Consider the following 22,951-nt stretch of genomic DNA (forward strand, 5'->3'; position numbering starts at 1 on the left):
TGACTAAGTTCATAAGTGAATTCAAACAGACTGGCACAGGAAATTCAAGGAAGACAAGGTTGCTCTAGCTGGGATGGTCGTGGGAAAATGTGTTGTAATGAAATTCCTTACATGTATTGGTTGGGCTACATCAGGCCTGCACAACGTGTGGCACACCAAAGAATTTCAGGTGCCCCTAAAAAAGGTAGAGGAAAACATCCTTTACATTTGTCATGGGCCACCTGAAATCCTTAAGTGTGCCCAAGGGCCATATGTGGCCCGTGGTTTGCAAGTTGTGCAGTTCTGGGCTAGATAGTTACTGCCATCCCTGCCAGCTCTCAAATTCTTCAATTAATGTGATTCCTGATCCGTGGAAGAGGTGTAGGTAAGATAAGGGCATTGCACAAGTCAGAAATAGCTGATCACTACAGCTAATTCTGACCTTACTCTTCCTGGATTCTCACTTTCTTTGCTTCAGCTCTCCAATTCTTGGAAACTCAGTTTTATCTGATGGCTATTGCCATCAGCCCCACCTAGTAACCCTCCAGGGGCATGTTCTTTCTTCAGTCTAACCTTACTAAGGTATGAGAAACAAAAAGTTTCTTTTTAAATAAGCCAAGATAAGGTTGGATCATATTTTAGAGAATGTTTGCTAAGAGGAAACCGGTCAACTTTTATTCCTCTAAAAACAATGAAACAAAACAAACAAAAAAACTCAGTCCACAAAAGTTTACTGGATATAGAGAGTTTGCAAAATGAAGATATCTGATCTAAACTAATCTGAGGTTCCTTGATCCTCTATTTCTCTATTTCTCATGACTCATCACTCAAATATTTCCAAGGAGGAAATACAACTTTTCCCAAGGTTTTTAATTACTTTCTTCCTTAAAACTGTAAATTCTAGTTGAGGGTTACATGTTAGTTGCTGGAGATTCTGGAATCGTGGCTCCTTTTCCTTGCCCTTAGATGGTTTCTCCCAAAGGGATATCTGTCTCCTCTGTCACTGAAGAGTAATAGAATTTAATTAATATAGAATATAGCTTTGCCTACAAGCCCCATCCATGTCTCTAGGGTACTTCTTTAGTGACCCTTCACTTAGTCTCAAATGGAACTCTTCCATAAAGTCTTTCATTCTGTTCTTTTGGTGTTCACAGAATTTTAGGATATGAAGGATCTCAGTGCTCACTTTGTCCAAGTACCCACTGTGTAGCAGACATTATGCTAAGTACTGGAAATATAAGATAGTCGCTCTCCTTTAAGGAGCTAGCTTGGAGTCTAATGAGAGAGACAACTAGCAAACAAACATGTGACAGATGGGTGTGGGGCGTGTTCAGGGAGGACGAGCACCTCAGGTGTGAGGGCTTGCTGAGCCCTTTTCGGGGCTGCTTATCCACCTTTGGTATGTACCTGGCACTCACCTCTCACCTGTGGCTCCAAGAAGCTGTAGCATGCACAACAAATACACCCTGGTAAAACCATCTTGGCAGACAGCCTAAACCAGGTGGAGGGTAACTGACAGGCTTCAGACCCATCCCTGACTTAGGGGGACGTCTGCCCCAAGCATGTGAAGACTTCCTCTAGTGGGGGTAGGTGAGAACAATTTGTTCCAAAGGCCATGAAGACAGTGGATGCAGGTGCTGTGGACCTCTTAGAACTTGGTCAGAAATTGAAAGTACCAAGGTCATCACTGTATTACTGGCTGTCACCAGTCATTTTAACTTTTATCCTGCCCCCTAGACTTCGATGATGCTGCATGAGAGAGTGAGATTGAGGACTTTGTGCAACTCTGCCTCACTTCAATCCAGTTCACAGGAAGTCAAGACATATATATGATAAAAAGAGATGGGATTTTGTTGTTAATTGTGTCTGACTCTGTGATCCTGTTTTGAAGTTTTCTTGGCAAAGATACTGGAGTGGTTTGCCATTTCCTTTTCCGGTTCATTTTACAGATGAGGAAACTGAGGCAAACAGGGTTAAGTGACTTGTCCAGGGTCACACAGCTAGTGTCTGAGGGCAGATTGACTTGATACTCTACCTTCTTTGCCACCTAGCTACGCTATCCAGGATAAATAGGAAACAGTTAACAGAGGCATGACAGTAAAATTTAGAACTGTTGGGAAGACTTCTGGTAAAAGAAGGATTTTAATAAGATCATAAAGGTAGCAAGCGAGGTCAGTAGTATGCTATTCATAGAACAGCAAGGAGGCCAGCATTGCAGTTGTGAAGAGTAAACGGGAGTATGTGAGAAGGGAGTTAGAAATCCCCACTATAACATGTGTAATAAGTGGTCACTGGGCCTCTGTTTGTCAAAGACCTGTAGGCAGTCCATTCCACTTATGAATGGTTCTCATTGCTAGGAAGTACTTTTCCTTTTATCAAGCCTACATTTTTCTTGGCTTGCCAAGTCCACCCATTACTCCTCTTTCTGCCCATGGTGGCCAAGCAGGACACAGAACACATCTCATCCCTCTACCACGGGCTCCCCCCTTCAAATACTTGACATAGTATAACCAAAAGTCCAGCACACGTAGTGCCCAACAAAAGTAAGACAAAGGTCGATGTACAGCATTTCTCTTCTCACTTTTCAATCTGAAGATTTCTCCAGAAGTGTGAGCTTGCAGTCCATAATGTGCTTTAAGTGTAATAGTTCTTTTAATCTTTTAAACTTCTTCATGTTCTCCAGAATCTCATCATCCTGCTAGATCACATCCACACGCCTCCTCAGTTATCTCCTGCTTCTAGGGCCCCTTCCTTCTTCTGATTGAAGAGTGTGGAGGGTGGACTGTGGAGAGCTCCTCCCAGAACCTTCTGGACCAGGCTACATTCCCTTGTACCTCATCACACCTCCCTCTTTGGGTGTGTTTAATGCTCCTTTGATGCTGTCTTTTGCTTTTCTTTCAATTCCCAGTGGCTGGGTGATTGATTAATAAATGTTTATTGACTGAATCCCATTCTCCATTTTCCCTTGATGTGCAGGTGGTAGGTCTGAGGCAAGCAAGGCTTGATTGTCTTGGCCTTAGCAAACTACTCAAAGAGTAAAATGCAGACACACAAAACTCATGTATTTAAAAGAAAATATAATTTATGAGTAGTAACCCACTCCGGAATAAAAGACAATCTAAGCAGTTTACAAAAAAAAAAATCATGTAGAGATTCTTAGTTTCTCTATTCACAGATTTCCTTACTTCTCTCCTGCTTAGGTGTGTTCTTTGAGACTCTCTTACATCTACTCTGTATATCTCTGTTTATTTAAATGATGTCTCTCTCAATAGAATGTAAGTCCTTGAGGATGGCTACTCTTTTTGCAATTATTTGAATCCCTAGTCTTTAGCACTGCGCTTGGCATGTACAAGGTGTGTACCGAATGCTTTTTGATTTATTGATGTTGAGTTTTACAGACGCACTTCTGAATTCTTAACATTTTGTTAGTGCTGTCACTGCCATCCAGTTTGCTTCTTCAGTAACTAAGCAACATTCTTCAAGTTATAATTTACCCTCCTAATTGATCTTCTTACCTCTTCTCTATCCTCTCCAACCCATCCTCCACACGGCTGCCAGTCACAGTCCTAAAGCACGTATCCTTTTAGAATCAAATGTAAACCCCTCAGCTGCTTAAAACCCTTCACAGCCTGACTCTAACCTAAGTTTTCTGGCTGTTTTATGTATGACCCTCTTCTTACGTTCTTTGGTTTATCTAAACTGGCCTTCTTCATCTTCTTATCACACAATGTTCTGTCTTTTATCTACAACATTTTTTTAAACTATGTCCTATGCCTGAAATTTACTCCTTCCTCCCCTCTGCCCCTTAGCATCCCTAGTGTTCTTCAGATCTTAGCTTGGGTTCCATCTATTATATGAGGTCTTTTATTATAACCTCGGTTGCTGGTGTAAATCCTACTTCCCCCCCCCCCCCAATTACCATGAATTTAGTTTTCTATATACATACTCAGATACTTATTTGTTGTGTCTATATTGTCTCCCCCTACACTCAGAAAGTGTAAACTTCTTGAGAGCTGGGAGTATTTAATTTGTCTTTTTTTATTCCCAGCACATCTCACAGTATCTGACACAGAGTTGGCATTTAATAAATGCTTGCTCTTTGATTGATGCTTTTTTCCCTCACAATTTCAACGTTTCTAGCCCTTTAAAATCAAAGTTCAATTTTTCAACTGTTTTGGTTCTGAGTACAGTTCCCAGAGCTTCAAGGCAGAGCATTATTTCCTTTTATAGGCAGTAACTCTTAAAATTTGGATTAGTGCTTTGAAGCGTCTTCATTGACTTTCAAATCCATGTTCCTATTTGGTCCCCTGTGAAGCAGGCAATGAATGTATCGATATTACCTTTTTATAAATAAGGAAACTGAATGTTAGGGATGTTGAGTAACTTGATCAGTCTATATAGGTTTGTATGTATGTGTGTTGGTGTGAGGAGTACATATCATTGCATAATTGCTAATGAAATTGAGAGACAGTCAGGAGAGAGGTTAGCTAGTTATACAGACTGAACCTGACATAGTGTGATTTTGATGCCCTCAGGTAAGACTAATTCTGAGCTTGATTGGCTTATGAACTTGATTTTATCTGTTCACCCAGGGTTGGTTAGGTTCTGGGGAATTTGTTTGTGGTCCACGACTTATCCAATTGATAAACCAGAAAGCCAGCTTGTGACAAAGCAGTTAGGTGACTTGATGGAAAGGATGCTGGACCTGGAGTCAAGAACACCTGAACTCAAATCCTTCCCTAGACATTTTCTAGTCATGTGACCCAGCCAAGTCACTTAACCTCAATATACCTCAATTTCCTCCTCATCTGTAAAATGGGGATAATAATAGCACCTACCTGCCAGGACTATTGTTAAGATCCACTCAGGTAATGTTTGCATGTAAATGTGAGCTGATAACTATTACTGTTGTTGCTGCTGCTTTTGCCTCTGCTATTGCTGCTGCTATTACTGCTACTACTACTTTATAGGGAAATATATGCCACATGAGAATTGATATTATTTGTTTCCTCTTTTGTTTCCTTAGATCTTTCCTTCTTTTGTTGATCAGACCACACCAAATCCCAGTTACAAAATATATTACATGTCATCTCTAAGTCCTGAGCCTTCATGGACAGTCACAATTTCAGATAAAAAGTATACTTTTAATGACTTTTTTTCAAAAGGAATATCATTTGTCCCAGTTTCTGGTTTTGAAAATATTGTTGCCATAGTGATGATACCTTAGTATGCAGTACATGCTGTTCCTTCCAAATGAGTGAGTCCCTTTTCAGGACTAAATTATAAAGTAACCAAGATGTGTGTGGTTAGTGCAAAATAAATTGGATATAATTAAGGGATATTTCCATAAAATCATGCTATCATAGAGCCGGTTCCAAACATGTGCCTGTTCTCTGTCTTTCCTTCCTTTCTCATCCTTGAAAAAGCTCTCTCCAGCCATTGGTTCCATTTCTTCTTCTTTCTCTCTTTTAAACCCTTGCAGTCTTTCATCATTCAACTAAAACTGCTCTCTCCAAACTTGCCATGATTTCTTAATCTACAACTCTTCTGACATTTTCTCAATCCTATCCTTCCTGATCTTTCTGCAGTCTTTGAAACTGTTGATCGTCTTGTCCTAGAGAATGTCTCTTCTAGGTTTTCATGAAATTGTTCTCTTTTGTTGCTCTTCTGGTATGGTATGTCTGACTTACCCTCCTTCTTCTTGAATAGGCCGATTATCATTCATGTCACTGAAACTATGGGTGTTCCCCAAAATTTTTTCCTTGTCTTCTCTCCTTTCTCTATACTTTTGCCTTTGGTGACCTCATCAGTTACATAGATCCTATTATCATTTTTATTCCTATGATTCCCCAAACTATCCAGTTTTAGTCCTTCTCCTCAGCTCCTGTCCAGTATCACCGTTGATCACTTTAAACTATTTGTCTTGGGGAAATCTCAAACTCAGCATGTCTAAAAAAGAACTCATTATCCCTCTTCAGCCTCTCCCCCTCCTCAATCTGCCTCAATACCTCAATAATAGGTATTATTATTATTCCCATTTTACAGTCTGGGAAATTGATCAAGACAGAGGTTAGCTGACTTGCCTAGGTGAGGCAGAGGACTCTTCACAGCTCTGCTTCACTTAAATCCAGTTCACTAGCAAGTCAAGACATCACTCTCCTAATGTCATTGGTCCTCTTACAGAAGGAAAGGCCAACAGCAACAGCACTTGGTGTTTAAGATCAGATTTGAATTCAGATCTTGCTGACTCCAGGCCCAGCACTCTATCTATTATACCACCTAGCTGCCTTTTAATCATCTAGGTTCTCGGTCTCTGTTGTAATTTTCTTTTTTTTTTTTTCAGAATTTATTTATTTTTAGTTTTCAACATTCATTTCTACTAGATTTTGAGTTCCCCATTTTCTCTATATCTCTTCCCTACTTCTCACCCCCACCCCCGTTGTCAGTTTCAAATCCTCTCTCTTCCCACATTTCTAATTAGTTACCAAAATCTTGTTGTTTTTCCATCTACAACTTCTTTCAGATTGTGCTCCTTTTTCTCTACTCACAACCACCATCCTCTTTTAGACCCTAATTACCTCTTTCTTGGAATATTCCAATAACCCCCTAGTTGTTCTTCCTACCTTATATCTTTCCCTTTTCCAACCCGTACTCCATGCAGCTGACAAAGTGATTTTCCGAAAGTTCACGTCTGGCCATGTCAATCCCCTACTCAATAAATTAAAATTAGTGACTCTCCTAGGTCAAAGATGAACTCTTTTCTTTGGCATTGATAGCTCTTCACAGTCTGACCCCAGCCTTCCTTTTCAGTCTTCTTACATGTTAGGCCATAGCGGCCTCCTTACTCGTCCGTATGTGACCTTCCAGTTCTATTATATCCATGCTTTTTGTATGGGCTAGAGTCAGACCGTACACCTTAAATTCTGTTGCTTCTTACACCTGCCCTTGCAGTCTGTGTCTTTTTTTAAGATTCACTCACATGCCTCTTTCTGCAGGAAACCTTTTCTCCAAAACTTATGTTTTGTTTATAGCTATATCTATACATGCTGTCTCTCCATTAGAATGTAAGCTCCAGAAAAGTCAAGGGCTGCTCTGCTTTGTCTTTATATCTCCAATGCCCAGCATAGTGCTAGGGTGAGATGCAGTTGCTAAATGCTCGATTGATTGCTTGTGTAAAGAAGCAGTATTGTTGTGATGAATTCTTACTCTTTGGTTCTCCTCCTTGACTGGCAGCTCACTTTCTAATCATCAGTCCACAGAGTGTTAATGGTACATTTTTATAAGCCAACCTACAAAGCTCTTAATACAAACAAACTTTTAAAACTAATAAACTCAAACTGACTCCTTCTTCTCTTTATGTTCTGTTTGCCTCAACCCCCTAAAATTTGAAGGATGAATTATTAATGTTCCAGAATTTAGATTATTTACTGGGTCACAATGAATAGTTTGTCTTAGGCCTTACTTTTTAAAATTCCATGTATATCATTGTCCTGTCATTTATTCATTCAGCACTTATTAATCACCTACTCTATGTAAAGCACTGTATTAGGTAAGAGAGAAATGTGAAGATAATTCAAATAGGGACTGTCTACTTATGGAGTTTAAAATTTGGTTCTGTAATATGTGTGTATTTGTGTGTTTTAGAAATACTTAATAGCTATACAAGAAACAAAGTGCCATTTACATGAATACATGTACACATATAACAATATATATTACTTGTGTAATAGTTGAAGTACCATATAGTTTTATATATATATATGTATATATCTCATGCAACTGTGTGTATGTATATAAATACATACATATATATGTTTGTACATATATAGGCATGTGCTTTTTATAGTTACAGTCTCTTGGACAGGTTTTGCAATGCAGTTGAGTACGTTTATAATAAATTATATTCTATTAGTACTGTCTTGTGAAGATACTAGGAAACACATTGATATTCTTGATTGAGTTTTAGAGATATATATCTTTGTTCAAATTGAGGTCACAGCTTTGCCTGTTACGCACAAGGCAGCATATTCTTTATTTTCAATACCGTGATATAGATCATATTTTGTTAAAATTGTACATTAAATTGGTACCCTCAAGACTTTGTTTCAGAACTATTCTAATCTAGTAGAAATGTAGTCACCTCTTAGAGTTTGTTACTGCTAATCCATCCTATATTATTGGCTTTTATTAGACTTAATTTTGGAGGTCAATATTTTCAAACCTTGTCCTCAAAACTTTTGTGTATTCCTACTTGAAATGTATAGTCCCCTCTCTCCTGACAACAGCTGTAATGTTTCATAAGCAGATATATTTAATTACATTCAAATGGGATGCTATTTGTATCAGAAAATCTCTTAAAATGGAATGAATTTGAAGTAGCAAACCCTTTAGGCCTTGTTTTCAAGTTAACTTTTTAATGGAGAATTAAAAATAAACAAACAGGCACCAAAATGTCATAGGATTAGAGATTCAGAACCTTACACACCATTCAGTCCAGCCTCATTCTTTTACAATTGAGGAAAATGAACCTTGTAGAGGTTAAATAGTTTGCCCTTGTTTGTGTCTATGTCAGAGGTAGAGTTTACATCTGGGTTTTCCTAACTCTAAAGCCAGACCTTAATCTACAATGCCATGCTGCCTTTCTTAAAGACATTCTTTAACTGAGAATTTTAACTTCCACCACATTGACAAAAGCCCTGAATTCTAAAAACAAAACAAAACAAAAAACAAACCCCCTCCCGCTCCAAAACAAATCACCAGGGTGTCATATTGTAATCCTGCCCTCCTAATAGAAGAGTTTGTCAGCATTACTGAAATGTTCATTAATTTTACTTCTTAAGATTATTATTGAAACAATAGAGTAAATTGCAACATGTTGTATCTGCATGTTTTAACATAAAGGGAGTTATGAAAAGAAGAGACCAAATTCAAGGAGAACTGGATTCCAGAGTTGAAGCTTTGACCTACAAAAAGGCTGAAAAGGAGGTGGTAAGTTTTCAAATTTATTCTTCTATTCATATAAATTTTGCTTTTAAGTGTTTGTTAACAATACATTTTTATTCCTCTCCATTAAACATTTTTTGAAGAATTTTTTTAAGTAATTAATACACAAACTAATTTATTTTGATTATCAAATAAGTTATATATTATACTGTGGGGCCACATTCTAGTTGTGTTCTATGTTTAATGGGTGTCTGAGGACATTGTCTGCTTAAAAAGAAAATAAAATAAAACCCCCTGCTTAATCATAATCATATTAATTGATTCTGATCCTAGGTATGTGGGATCCTTTCATGTAAGAAATAAAATAAAACAGCCATACGACACTTGATTCAAACCATACCTCAGCCAAGAAAGCTATTTAACCTAGTTTTCAAGGACACAGATAGCCAGTAAGGTGCAAACTTTTTCACTACAGGCGTTATAATTTGATTGGTTTGTGGAGTTCTGAGAGGACATGTAGAGGAGTATTGATAATCATTTTAGATTATTTGAACCCCAATAAGGGCCAAAGCCTGAACTAATCAACCAGACATGCTTTGCTTTGCTCTAAAAACGCACTTTCCTGTGTCATCAACTTTAAGACCAGATGAGGCTGATCAGGAGCATTTTTCCTGTTTGTAACCACAAAAGAAGAGGATGCAAAGGACCAGACTTTGTTTTGAATAGTGGGACTTCTCTTACCTTGGTATCCTATAGACACATGCTATACAGGGGAAACACAGATATCCTGGGATCCCAATTTCCAATCGACACTTTGTCAGTTGTCTTATTGTATTTATGACTTATTCAACTAAGAAACTTCCTTGTGGTATAGTTAAATATATATGGAGACCATAAATCTGAGGGATACAGGCATCCTGAATTGGGATTATTTTAAAATGTATTTAAGCCTGGTCACTCTTTTATCAGTCAGTGAAAATATTTCTTCTGGCTCCATGATCGTGTATCTGCTACCTTTAAGGGAATAAAACAATATGAATTTATATATCACCCATTTGCCTCTTTTAATCAAACTTTCAGGTTGACAGTATATATGTGTCTGACTTTAGAGTCAGAAAAAAAAAACAAGTTCTGGTCTTTCTTCAGTCTAATACTAGCTTTGTAATCACGGACAAGCAATTATATTTTCACTCCCCTTGACTGTTCTACAATTCCTAATTTGCATTGGTGGAAGGAGTTTTCATACTGTGAGTTCCTTATGTGAGTAAAGTGTCAAGTCCAGATTGTGGGGGACATACATACATGTACATATATGTGGGGGGGGACTCGAGGCTTAATATTTTTTCCAAAGGGAGAAAAAAGTCAAAACTCGAGCTTTGTGGGGTGTTTTTTTTTCTTTTTTTAAGATTTTGGATTTCTATTTAAATGTCCGGCATTCGTTTCATTTTTTTTTTGTTTGAATTCCTTTTATGCCTGCTTTATAAACCTCCCCTGTCCTGGCAAGGTGTTCCTGGAGGTGGGGGATGGGAGCAGGCATACACTATGCCCCCAGTCTCTTGCCCATGGGGGCTAGGGGCTCACAGCAGAGCATTATTTCCCAGTGTTCTCCGGTGGGTTTGGGCATAGCCTTTGGCCCTCCCACCATCCTTCCCTCACCCTTGCACTCTCTTTGTCCATGTTACCTGTGTGAAAACCAGACAGTGAGAGGAGAAAACTGTCCACCATGATTTTAAAATAATAAACAGACCATAAAAAAAAAAAAACCTAAAACCATACTTGCTATATCACTTGAACTCCATTACTGTCAGAGAAACCTAAATTCAAATCCTGCATCAGCTTCTTCCTTGTGGTTTAACTCTGGGCAAGTCAGTTGACCTCTTAGCTTTATTTTCCCCATCTGTTCAATAGTACCACCTATGTCACAGGGTCACCTGTGTTGCATATGAATCTCATATGAAATAACATGTGAAGAACTTTGTGGACCTCACATGCTATAATTGTTTTGTAAGTGGACTATAAATGGTCATCACTCAGTAACCTTTCCTCCTTTTAAGGTCTGTACAATCCACATCTATCATCTAACCCAAATCCTGGTAGCTGTTGTTTATAGACATCCAGGACACTCTGCTTCCTTCTTCAGTGAGTTTAGTGTCTGGCTCACAATATTTCTCTCCTCAACTCCTGCCCGTATACTAGAGGACTTCAACATATATATTGACACTCCTTTAAACACTCTAACCACTTAGTTACTCAACCTATTAACTTTCCATGACCTAGACTTCCACCCCAACTCAGTCACACAAAAATATGATTATACTTTGTTCTCATCATCAACCACACATGTGCCATCTCCATATTCAAGAACTCTGAAATCCCCTTATCTGACCATAATCTATAGCCTTTTCATCTATGCCTCTGCTGAGCTGATGAAGTCACCAAAGGAGAGGATATATAGAGAGAAGAGGGTCCAGGACAGAACCTTAGTATACCAAGAGTTAGGACATGGAAATTGGATGATTAGCCCATAGAAGAAACTGAAAAAGTGTGGAATTCAGGGTGCTCAATGCTTCCGAGAGATCAATAAAGATGGGAATTGAGAGAAATCCATCAGCTTTGGCAATCAAGAGTTAGCTGGATACAATAGCAAGAGCATTATAAAGAAAAAACAACTTTGAGAGATTGGGAACTCTATTGCAGTGATAAAACATCATTCCATAAGACTGAAGGTGAAGCAGCCTAACCATCTTCTAACAAAGAAGTGACTCTAGGACTCAAAATGCAGAATGAGACATACCTTTTTAGATATGGCCAAAGCAGGGATTTTCTTTGCTTGACTATGAATATTTGTCTTGAGGGTTTTCTCTTTTCCCTTCTCTCTCTCTCTCTCTCTCTCTCTCTCTGTCTCTCTTCCTCTCTCTCTCTTTCCCTTTCTCTCTCTCCTCCTCCCTCTTCCTCCTCTCTCTCCCCCCCCCCTTTCTCCATCCCTCCCTTTCAATTGAAGTTAAAAGGTTGAAGGGAAAGAAAATCAATTAATTGAAATTGATTATTGAAATTGAAAAAATTAATTTATAAAAGAACAATGACTGGAATGGTAACTTCAGCATCAGCAATTTCAACTGTGATGAAGTTGGAAGTCAGACTATAAAAGAATAAATGAGTGAAAAGAATTGGAAGTAACCAACATACAGTTTTTTCAAGTTATTTGGCTGAGAAAGGGAAGAGAAATATAAGGTGGTACCTTAAGGGGATGGTAGGATCTAGAGTCACTTTTTGAGGATAAGGATAACTTGGATACATTTGTTGGTAGAAGGACCTGAATCACTAAGTAGGCAGAGAAAGATTAAAGATTCGATATAGAGGAAGGATGGTAAGAGGGGACCAGTTAGTCTCTTGTAGGAGATGAGAAGTGATGGCATCAAAGATATATGTGGAAGGTTTGCCTTCCTGAGAGTATGTTTAGTTTGTATTTTGATATTCTTTCATTCTCTACCAAAGTTTAGTCCTGTACTATGCTATGATAAATAGCAGAGTAGAACAATGTAGGAGCACAGGACAGAGTATGTCCAGGGTGCAGAAGCATGGTCTTTGATGGAGAAAACATCTTTCTTTATACCTTTGGATGGAGTATCAAAGAGGAAATCAGAGAACAAACAGTGAATGAAAGATGGGGAACTCTTCCAGGGAAAGATAATACAATTAATTTTGTCATATGGAACTGCTTAACTTTTCAAGTAAAAACAAGAGCCTGAAAGAAGATAAAGAGGGAAGCAGTAGAAATAGCTTTTTGTCCAAATCAATTGGGCTTTTTGTGCAGAAGAGGAATTCTCTTTATCAAACGCTCAAGATACTTTGACAACTCTTATGGGAAAGCACATTATAAAGAATGGGTCACAATGGTGATGTACATTTTCCCCCCATGTGCAAGATGTGTCCTGTATCTAAAATAAGTAATTCTAAGGGTATTTTTAAGTCTCACAGACAAAGTTCTTTTAGACAGCTTGAAACCTGAGGATTTGCTCCTGATAGGCATTCCAGTGATTCAGAAGTTTGCTTCCAATGAACGCTGGCTTTAGTATGAAGATTTTTTAAATGAAAAGGAAAAATATACTTGCGTTTCCCCTCAAATCCAAAGATTGGAAAAAATGATTTTATTCCAGTGTGGTTATGTTTGCTCTCCTCAAAGAGAGTGATCTTTTCCCTCAGTAATGTTTTGCAGACTTCAGTAACTATAGACTAGCCCCAATACTTTGCTTTTGCTCAATGGATGTATCTTATCTAAGGCATTATGGCTTATTTGTCAGCATGTATTTATGAACTAAATTTCTTTTAGTCATGCCCATAGAAAAGCATTTTATACCTTTTTTGTATTTTCTTTTTTTTTTAAAGAGGGGTGGTCTGGTAACAGCTTTTTTAGAAGGTTTTTTTTTCCTAAGAACAGGAAAAAAAATATTTTTCCATTGTATCATTGATATGGACACTTTCAAAAAATTCACATTTGAACTTGAAAGATTTACCAAGAGGTTACTCTTCCTTCAAATTCAATAGATGGCAAGGTACCCAGAGAAATTATGTCTATACAGGATTACCAAATGAAATGCATTGGTTAAATTCAAATCAGTTTATGAAGTGAATCTTTTGTTCAGGGAACTTTGAACACTGGGGGTACAAAAACAAAAAAGGAAAAGCATCTTGATTAACTTTTATTGGGGAGAGGTCATATAATACACACAAGTAAAACATATTGTGATAAATATGTAGAAAAAAAGTTTGACTTTCTAGATAGAGAAAATCAGCCTTTGGATTGAAGAAGATTTGGGTTCAAGTCATGATTCTAGCACATTAGCTGCATGATAATAGGCAAAGTGTTTAACTGTTAGGTGCCCCATTCAACGTTTTAAATTTGTAAATTGCATGAGTATGTAAATTGCATGTATGCTTTGGCAGAAGTTAGCACAATGGCCATTCTCTATGGGTATAAAAATCACAGGTTCACACACCAGAACAAAAAAATAGTAATATTCCCTCCACAATCTTCTTGCCATCTGCCTTACTCTGAAGACCAGAAACCATGCCCCGAAGACTTAACCCTTTCAGTTCCAAAGGCTGGATTGTTTGGTGAGCATCTCCCAAGGTTCACTATTGGAAGTGGGCTCTAGCCATGCTTTATTCTATTACCCCACCATCTTGCCAACTGTCTTGTAACTGTATACCTACCTTCCTCTCCCATTCCCATTCTACAACATTAATCAAATCAATACTATCATTACTTTTCAAAAGATTATAGTGATCCATATCTTTGTGGCTCTGCTAGCCAACCTCAGTAGCTTTCCAAACCATTGCATTCCTTTTCTCATACCTTATACTTCTTTCCCCCAATTAGAATGTAGCTTCTTTGAGGGCAGGAACTGCCATAATGCTTATTATACACAGTAGCTATTTAATAAATATTTTTTTTCTTAACTGTATTGGTAAAGTACAGAATAGAATGGGTTGAAAAATATGAGGAAGATCACTTATAGATCAGCAAAAGCTTCAGCTCTTGAAAAAAAAAATTGCTAGGTAGAGATGGAAGAGTAGTAGGAAACCAGGAGATAATTTCAGGCATGATGTATGTACTACATATTTTTTGCTGACCATGAACATGACATCAAAACAATTCCAAAACATTTTAAGAAGAAAAAAAAACCCAAAACATTTCATGGGAGCAAATGAATGGAATAGTGTCTAGGCATTTCACACATTTCAAGCATTCAGTGCATTTGTTTCCCATCTTTTGAGGAAAAAAGCCTGCCAGAGTTACACTGGGAATAAGCTATCCTTGGTTACTCTCACAAGTGGTAGGTAACCATGGCAACTCACCCCAGTGAGGTTGAGTGAGGGAGCAGCTCCCATATAATCACTATGGTGACCCTGGCAAGGAACAGCAGATAGACTGGTTGATCTCCATGACAACCCTGGCAGAGCTGCTCTACAGATAACCCTGAGGCTGTATCTTTAGTTCTCCTGCTGGGTCTGTGCCTAGGGCCTCCCACCAAAACATGCCTAAGGCTGCAAGATCAGTATGCATAGACACCTTCAAATGAAAGCACTAATGCCCAGAGGGGTGTTGCAGATAAAATTATAGCCAATTAAGAAAGGGATGGGACAATAAGGACTGGTCCAGACCTTCACTGCTGTGACATTCTAGGGGTCACATCAGCTATATCAGCCAACCTTTAGTATGGCAAGTAACAGAACAGTAGGAGATGAATGAGTGAACCTTTGGTCTTCCTGGCTTCTTAACTCTTTTATGACAGCTGGCTTTAGTCTTGGTGTCTTTTAGTTTGGTATACCACCATGGCCTTGAAATCAGGAAAATCAGGGGTCAAGTCCTGCCTCTGACACATATTAATTAGCTTCATATTAGTCCAGTCACTTACCCTCACAGTGCTTCATTCCAGTCTCTTAGATCATAGGTCATATAGCAGTTGTCCTTCTCCATCAGTGAAAGGAGTTTCCACACTGTAACTTCCTCGCCTGATGAAATCCCTGGTCTGGACAAAAAAAGCAAATAGTAATTAGTTTTTTGAACTCCATACATAGAATTGATGGCATTATGAAAGCTTTGTTTCTGTAGACATATCTGCCAACGATTTCAGGGTTCAGTGGATTATGAGAAGTAAGGTACTTGAGGGCGTAATACTTATGCTATCTATTTCCTGTCTTTCGAGATGATGTTTAACTGAGTGCTCTACAATGTAGTGCTTAGGCAGTGCCAATGTCTTCTTACTTAAGTGTCTGACCCAACCCTATTAGAATGAGTGACCAGAAATTGAGGGCCTGTTGTTTGATGCACTTTGGAGTCCAAGCCCAATCTGATCTAACAAAAATATGTTAAGTGTTTAGGAACATAAGGCAGCTGGAGAATGAAATGGTAAACCTCTCCAGTATATGCCAAGAAGACCCCAGATGGGATTACAGAGAGTTGACCATTACTAAAACAAATGAACAATGTAAGATAATAGACAGTGAGGCATGTTGTAGAGAGAGCTTACATCGTAGTTGGAAAGACTTAGGTTCAAGCTTGGCCTCTGACATGTTCTGTGTGATTCTGGATAAGTTACTTCACTGTAGTACTGTGCCCAAAATGGTGTTTCTCCTCACCTTTTCCCTTTAGTTTTCCTGGTTTCTTTCAAGACTCAATTCAAATCCCTACATCTGTAGGAGGCCTTTCCTGGTTTTATCAGCTTCTAGAGCTTTTCCCTCTAAGGTTACCTTCTGTCTATTCTGTGTATCTTTCACTGATGCTTTCCAGTTGTGTAACTCTTGGCAAATAACTGAGCTTCTCTGTGCCTCAGTTTCCTTATCTGTGAAATGGGGATTATAATATACTCCCTCACAGAGTGGTTATGAGGGGGAAAGTCTTTCCCTTTTAATGTGTGTGTAAATGTGACTTTATTATTATCATCACTATTGTACAGATTTAAAAAACATTGAGGCTCAGAAAAGTAAATGAAATTGTCTTAGAGGCTGCATGAAATAATGGATAGAGGAAATGTCTTAGAGTGAGGAAGACTGGAGTTCTGGTTTTCTGTGTGTGTGTGTGTGTGTGTGTGTGTGTGTGTGTGTGTGTGTTACTGTATGACCCTAAGCAAGTCACTTACTTTTTCAATACCCTCATTCAATTCTACAAAATTACTGGTTAAACGGTTACAGTTCTGCATTTGTAGACTGAATTTCCTTAATTGAACTCCCTAGTGAAGTCACTTGATAGACAAAAATAACAAGACAGATAGTTGAGACTCTTGATTTTACAGGTTGCGAAGAAAGAGAAAACTTTCTAAAGTGTTATATATTTTTAAAAAAAGAGAGAAGGGGTACAGCTAGGTGGCACAGGTCTTGAAGTCAGGAGAACCTGAGTTCAAATGTGGCCTCAGACACTAGCTGTGACCCTAATAAGCAAGTTGCTTAACCCTGATTGCCTCCAAAATAAGTAAAATAAAGTGCTATATAAAAGTGATTTTATTATTATCATCCCCATGTTACAGATGAGAAAACTGAGGAAAACTTGTTCTACTCTGTCACACTGCTTTCTATAATAGCATTTTTCCCTTTTTTATATCTGCTTACACTTTTATCTGTCAGTTTTAGCCATGAGTCCATAAGGACCAACATGACTGAATTTTTACCATAGTAATCATTTGATTACACTAAGAGGCAGAATTGGCAGATCTAATTAAGCTATCAATAATTGCATTGTGATGATTTTGTTTATTTATTTTTCACTTTTAAAATGCCCCAAGAATTATTGTATTAGCATGAACTTAGGCAAAAAGTAAAACTTTGAAGCCCTATTATCCTGGTCTTCCTGTACCACTATATTTTCAAATGTGTGCTTGCTCATCTCCCAACAAGGTCTGAATAGAGCGATCTTCAAATGGGAGTTTCCATTTCCATTTTCACGGGGTTTTGTGTGTTTGCATGTGTGTGTGTGTGTGTATTTATTCAGGTGTATATAAAATATATGGGTATACATTCATGATTGTGTGTATGTGTATCGTTTCTCACATGTGCCTCCTTCTTTTCTTTGACACTGCCCCAGTCTGCTGAAGGCCCTCTTCAGTTTGCTGCTGGATGATTGTAATAACCTCTTTTGTCTCCCTGCCTCATCTCTCCTCATTCCAGTCTATCCTCCACCCAGCTGTCAAATCGAACCTCTTAAAATACAGATCTGACCATATCACCTTTCCCACCTACCAATTTCATAAACTCCAGTGGCTCTCTATTACCTCCAGGGTCAAATACAAAATCTTCCATTGTCACTCAAAGCCCTCCATAACCTGGATTCTTCTTTTCATACCACAATCTCTTCCATGTGCTCTACAATCCAGTGACGCTGGTCTTCTTGCTATTCCTCACATAAAACACTTTCTTTGGACACAGAGTCAATAGTCAGCAAAAATTTATTAAGCACGTCCTATGTTCCAGACACTGTACTAAGTGCTGGTGATACAAATAAGAAAAAGATAGTTTCTGCCATCCAGTTTACATTCTAATAGGGGAAGGCAATACTTATATATTTGTGAAGTCCTGCAAAATATTTCCACATAAGCCACATTGCCAAAAAAAGCAAGAAAGATAAGTAAAGAAAAAAATTCTTTAATCTTCCTTTGGGGTCCATTAGTTCTCTTTTTGGAGGTGGGTAACATTTTTTGTCATGAGTCCTTCAGGATTGTCATGGGTCATTGTATTGCTCAGAGTAGCTAAGTCTTTCACGCTGATTATCATTACAATATTGCTGTAATTGTGTACAATGTTCTCCTAGTTCTCATTTCACTTTGTATCTGTTCATATGAGTCTTCTCAGGTTTTATGAAACCATCCTTCATTATTTCATCAATAGTATTCCATCACAGTCACATACCACAGCCATTCCCTAGTTTTTGGGCATCTCCTAAGTTTCCGCTTCTTTGCCACCACAGAAAGAACTGCCATAAATATTTTTGTACATGCGGATCCCTTTCTTTTTCCTTTGATCTCTTTGGACACAGACCTAGTACTGATATTTCTGGGTCAAAGAATATATGCAGCTTTATAGCCCTTTGGATATGGTTCCAAATTGTTCTCCAGAGTGTTTGAACCAGTGTACAACACCAACAGTGTCTCTGCTTTTGTGCATTAGTGTCTCTGTTTTCCCACATCTTCTTTCAAAATTTGTCATTTTCTTTTATTGTCATGTTAGCCAATCGGATGGGTGTGAGGTAGTATCAGAGTTGTTTTAATTTGCATTTTTCAAATCAGTAGTGATTTAATAATTTTTTGATATGACTATTGATAGCTTTGATCTCTTCATCTTCTTTCCCCTAGAGTAATGCATGAAACTACTGAAACTCTGCCACTATGTTCTCTATTATCTTCTCTACAGAACTGCTAAAATATTCTTCCTAAAGTGTAGGTCTGACCCCCAAGTCACTTCCCTTGCTCAGACCTTTAGTGGCTTCAAATTGCATTTGAATAAAAAAGAAATCAGCCCAATTTTAAGGCCCTCCAAAATCTGGCTTCAACTTATCTTTCCATTAAATTCTGTCTCTTATTCCAATTCACAAGCAATATCCTAGCTAGGCTGAATTACTAGCTTTTCCTTGAACTTGACATTCTATCTCCTGCCTTTGGCATCTCTACAAGCCATTCCCTGATGCCAAAAAATCTTGTCTTACTTATCTCAATTTTTAAGAATCCCCTTTTTTCTTCAAGAGCAAGTCAAAATGCCTCCTCTTTTGAAATACTTTATTAATCTACTCTCACCTCTAATACTTTTTATTCACATATGTCTGTACATGGTATTATCCTCTTCCCACTTCTAATGGAATAGAAGGTCATTGAGGGAAAGGACTTTTTCAATTTTATCTTTGTATGCCCAGCACCCAGCACAGTACCTTGCTTGCAATAGGTAGGTAGTTGCTCAATGTTTATTAGACTGAATCCTAAATCTACCTTTCTTTAACTTCTATCTATTGTTTCCAGTCCTGACCTCTGACCCCCAGGAGAAATCTAATTCATCTTTTATGTGATAGTTCTTCCAGTGCATGAAAGCAGCTGTCATATTCCATAAGCCTTCTCCTTCCCAATGCTACTGATGGCAGAGGGTCTTCCGGGGAAAATAACAACAACTTCATTAAAGAAATTATTGCTTTTACTCTTTTACTTTGCTTGAGAAATATAGAGTATTTATAGATGGAGAAGAACGTTACACGAAACAGCATGGTAGGATGATGCTAGATAAGGTCACATCATGTGGAGTGTTTCAAAAGGTGTTCATATGGTTTTCTTCAGTAAAAGTAGATGTACTAGAACCTTTAAAATTATTTAATTGTTGTTGTGGTAGTGGAAATAAAGGTCATGGGGAAAAAAGAGGAAAAAAATTTGGAGATGTCTACAAGGAGCTATGGTTTTACCAGAGTTTTCATAGGCAGGATTTGTGATTTGAAGAGATCTTATTCCCTTCGCCATTTAGCTATAAAATAAATAAGGGACTTTTGTAATGCTCAGTCATGCTCTATGTCTGTTGTGGCTTTAGTGTTTTGAATTAATGAGCTTTTGTGTGTGTGTGTTTTTTTTTCTTTTCTCTCTCACAGGGCGTCTTAATATAAATGACTGCTTTTGACACTTAGCAAAATGTGCAGAGTCCCTGAGAAACTGCTCTGGTGGTAAAAAATCTGAGCTTTTTCTCAGTGTATTTATTGTGCTAAAGGAAAATCAATTCTTTAGTTCTATTGCTTTCAATATGAATTTATGGATTTCACTACTACTCTTATTTATAAAATTTTAAATCTGTGCTTTTTAAAAAAATTTTGCTATACTGAGTACTAATAATTACATAGAATATCCTCACCACATAGCTTCCTGATGAAAAAAATCAAAACCCTGTGGAAATAGGACAAAATAAATATTGTTATCTTGTCCACTCCTGGAGACATCTCCAAGAGACTTCCATTTAGTCTATAGAGCATGAGCTCATATCCCAATAATTTTAGTAAACTACAAAAAACAATCATTTTTATCTACCTGCACAATAGTTCATTTAATGTCAAATATAAAAGTGATAGTAGGATAGCAATTTGTCCCAACATTGTTTCTATCAGAACTCCATCAAATGTAAGATATGATCAATGATGATGGGAATAGTAATAACTTTTGCATATATGTATATCTTTGAATTTTTATAAGGTATTTTGCATATGTTAACTTATGTGAACTTCACAGTCGTCCTGTGAGGCAGGTTAATACATATATCATGTCTATGTTTTATGAATAAGGAAACTGAAGTTCAGAGCCATTAAATGACTTTCTCATGGCTGTCCAGTGAATAAATGTCTGACTTGGAATTTAAACTAGGGTCTTCCTGATGTTAAGCCCAACAAGCTAAATTCAACAGGCTGTTCAGATGTCATGTTTGTTTCTTAAGCTTCTGGCCCTGCTTGACCAATTTCTGCTCAGCCTCATCCAGGACCCCTCTTAAGTTGCTGAGTGCTGGGCAAAGATGGACCTTCTTCTGCCATCTGGAAATGTTAGATCTGAAATGGATACAAATGGCATTGGGTAGATAGTAGAATGGGAATGTCTCTCACACCAACATTTCCATAGAGTATTTGTTTTATCCCCAATCAGAAGCTTAAAGATGGGAACTCCATCTGTCATTTACATTGCTTGTTGGGCCACACGTAAGCATTTCTCGTTTATATCATATTATAATGAATTCCTCTTCTGATTTTCTTACTCCTTCACCTCTTTATGGAGCAGAAGTGGCCACAAGGTCCTGAAAAATGAAAGCATTTTTTAGTAGAGCTCAAGCTCTTTCAGGTCCAATCAAGGTAGAAAGGCAGTGCTAGGTCATACATGTTTTGTCTATAGACTGGCCTGTGTGAATTTGGGGTATTACATCACTAGGGTGGCAACAGGGTATTAAAATTGTTTTCCAACCAGCAATCTTGCTTCAGTAGAAAGAGGAGTACCACAAAGATGAAATCTCAGATTTCTGAATTACTGAACTATAGTGAAAAATGTGATTATTTCTATTGCTGATGGGATATAGGTCATATTTAAATAACAAATCAAACTTCTTCAGGGGTATGAAGTATAGCTTTTCTGTAAATATGTATTTATACCTGGAATTTAAGTTTTGAAAATAACCCTGTGCCAGGGTTAAGTTATTATGTCAGCAACCAGGACTTCCTAATTTAGTGCTTTTTGAATTATGTTCAGGGAGAGGGGGATCCTAGGAGAATCTTATTATTCAAGAGAAGCAAAAGGTTTATAGAAGGAGTTCTTAACTTTTTTTCTTTTCTTTTTTGTTTTTTGTCATGGAAACCCTTGGCAGTCAGTCTGATGAAGTCTATGCACTTCTCAAAATAATGATTTTAAAATAAATAACCAATTAGATTGAAAAAAGTTACCAAATATTAAAAAAAGAGTTTATAGGACACAGATTTAAATTCAGTTTAAACTCCTGGTTTATAAGAAATCTAAAGTAGTTTCTTTAGTTCTGAACCTTCTTCTTAGCATAGAATTCAGTTTCCTGGTGATTCATAGATAGAGATTTTCCAGTTAAGCTTTGAAAGTTCCTGGAGTTTTGTTTCTGTTGATGACTCATCCAACTGAAAGTTCGGAGACACTTCACATTAGCTTTTTGTATGTGTAATGTGGATCTAGATTTCCTAAATCAAGTCAAGGATCGAGAGTTGTAAACTGTGAAAGAAAATTATCCTTTAGGTAGCTAATTAAACATCTGTTTAAAATCACCATCCATGATGTAAGCCAAACCTGATCATTGACTCATGAATTTTACAGATGACAGTTTTCAAAGTGCTTGGGTAATTTTTCAGAAAACTAGATGTAAGATATGTGGGGAGGAGGCATAACATTTTTTTTACTGATTCTAAATATTTTATCAGACAATGGCAATTTGCATTATGAAGTTGCCACATTTAGGAACACCTCATTTTAGAATGCATGTAGAAACCCAGCTTCCTACAGCCTACATTGTGCTGCATGCCTCATTTGTGTGGGGGTAGAGCAGTTTGGAGGGCAGGCGTCAGGGAAAGAGGCGTTGTCACATTTTTGTAGCTATTTTGGTGGAGGAAAATGAATGCTATGCATATTTCTGATAGTGTATCTTTAATGGTTTTATGTTGTTGTCTATGTTGTCATAGCCAGAACCATCAAATAGTGTAAAAGTCGGGTAATTTCTCACCCTGTGCTTTGTGATATGTTATCTCTGAGGTTGCTGTGAACCAGTGTTTAAGTTTGTACTCAAAGTAGATAAGATGGTTAGCAAAGATGTCCGAATTTCCTTTTTATTTAGGTTTTGTACAAATGAGGAAACTTGGTTGAGAAACTACATCTTACATCCTCCGGAGTGCCTAGGACAAAGGAAATATTTAGTTAGTTTTTTGATTGATTCCATTTTATTATGCCAGAACCAGTGTAATAAATGTATAATTTTATATATTTACACTATATAATCATATGATATAATATACTATATATTATAG

At 37.6% G+C, this 22,951-nt stretch overlaps 1 protein-coding gene across 2 annotated transcripts in view; it reads left to right on the plus strand.

The window, feature by feature from the left end:
* The window catches only part of SNX7 (sorting nexin 7), a 129,338-nt gene that overhangs the window by 53,054 nt on the left and 53,333 nt on the right, over positions 1–22,951 (plus strand). The window contains exon 7 of one of the 2 annotated variants that reach the window (XM_069063398.1): positions 8,881–8,967. The exons of the other annotated variant lie outside the window; for it this stretch is intronic. Coding sequence (XP_068919499.1) covers positions 8,881–8,967 — 87 coding nt within the window. The remainder of the gene's footprint in view (positions 1–8,880; positions 8,968–22,951) is intronic. 2 annotated transcript variants of the gene reach the window in all.

Source organism: Petaurus breviceps, unplaced genomic scaffold (assembly GCF_028583685.1).
Source record: "Petaurus breviceps papuanus isolate PSGF00001 unplaced genomic scaffold, PetGlider_PUasm1.0 90564, whole genome shotgun sequence".
NCBI classification, from domain to species: domain Eukaryota; kingdom Metazoa; phylum Chordata; class Mammalia; order Diprotodontia; family Petauridae; genus Petaurus; species Petaurus breviceps.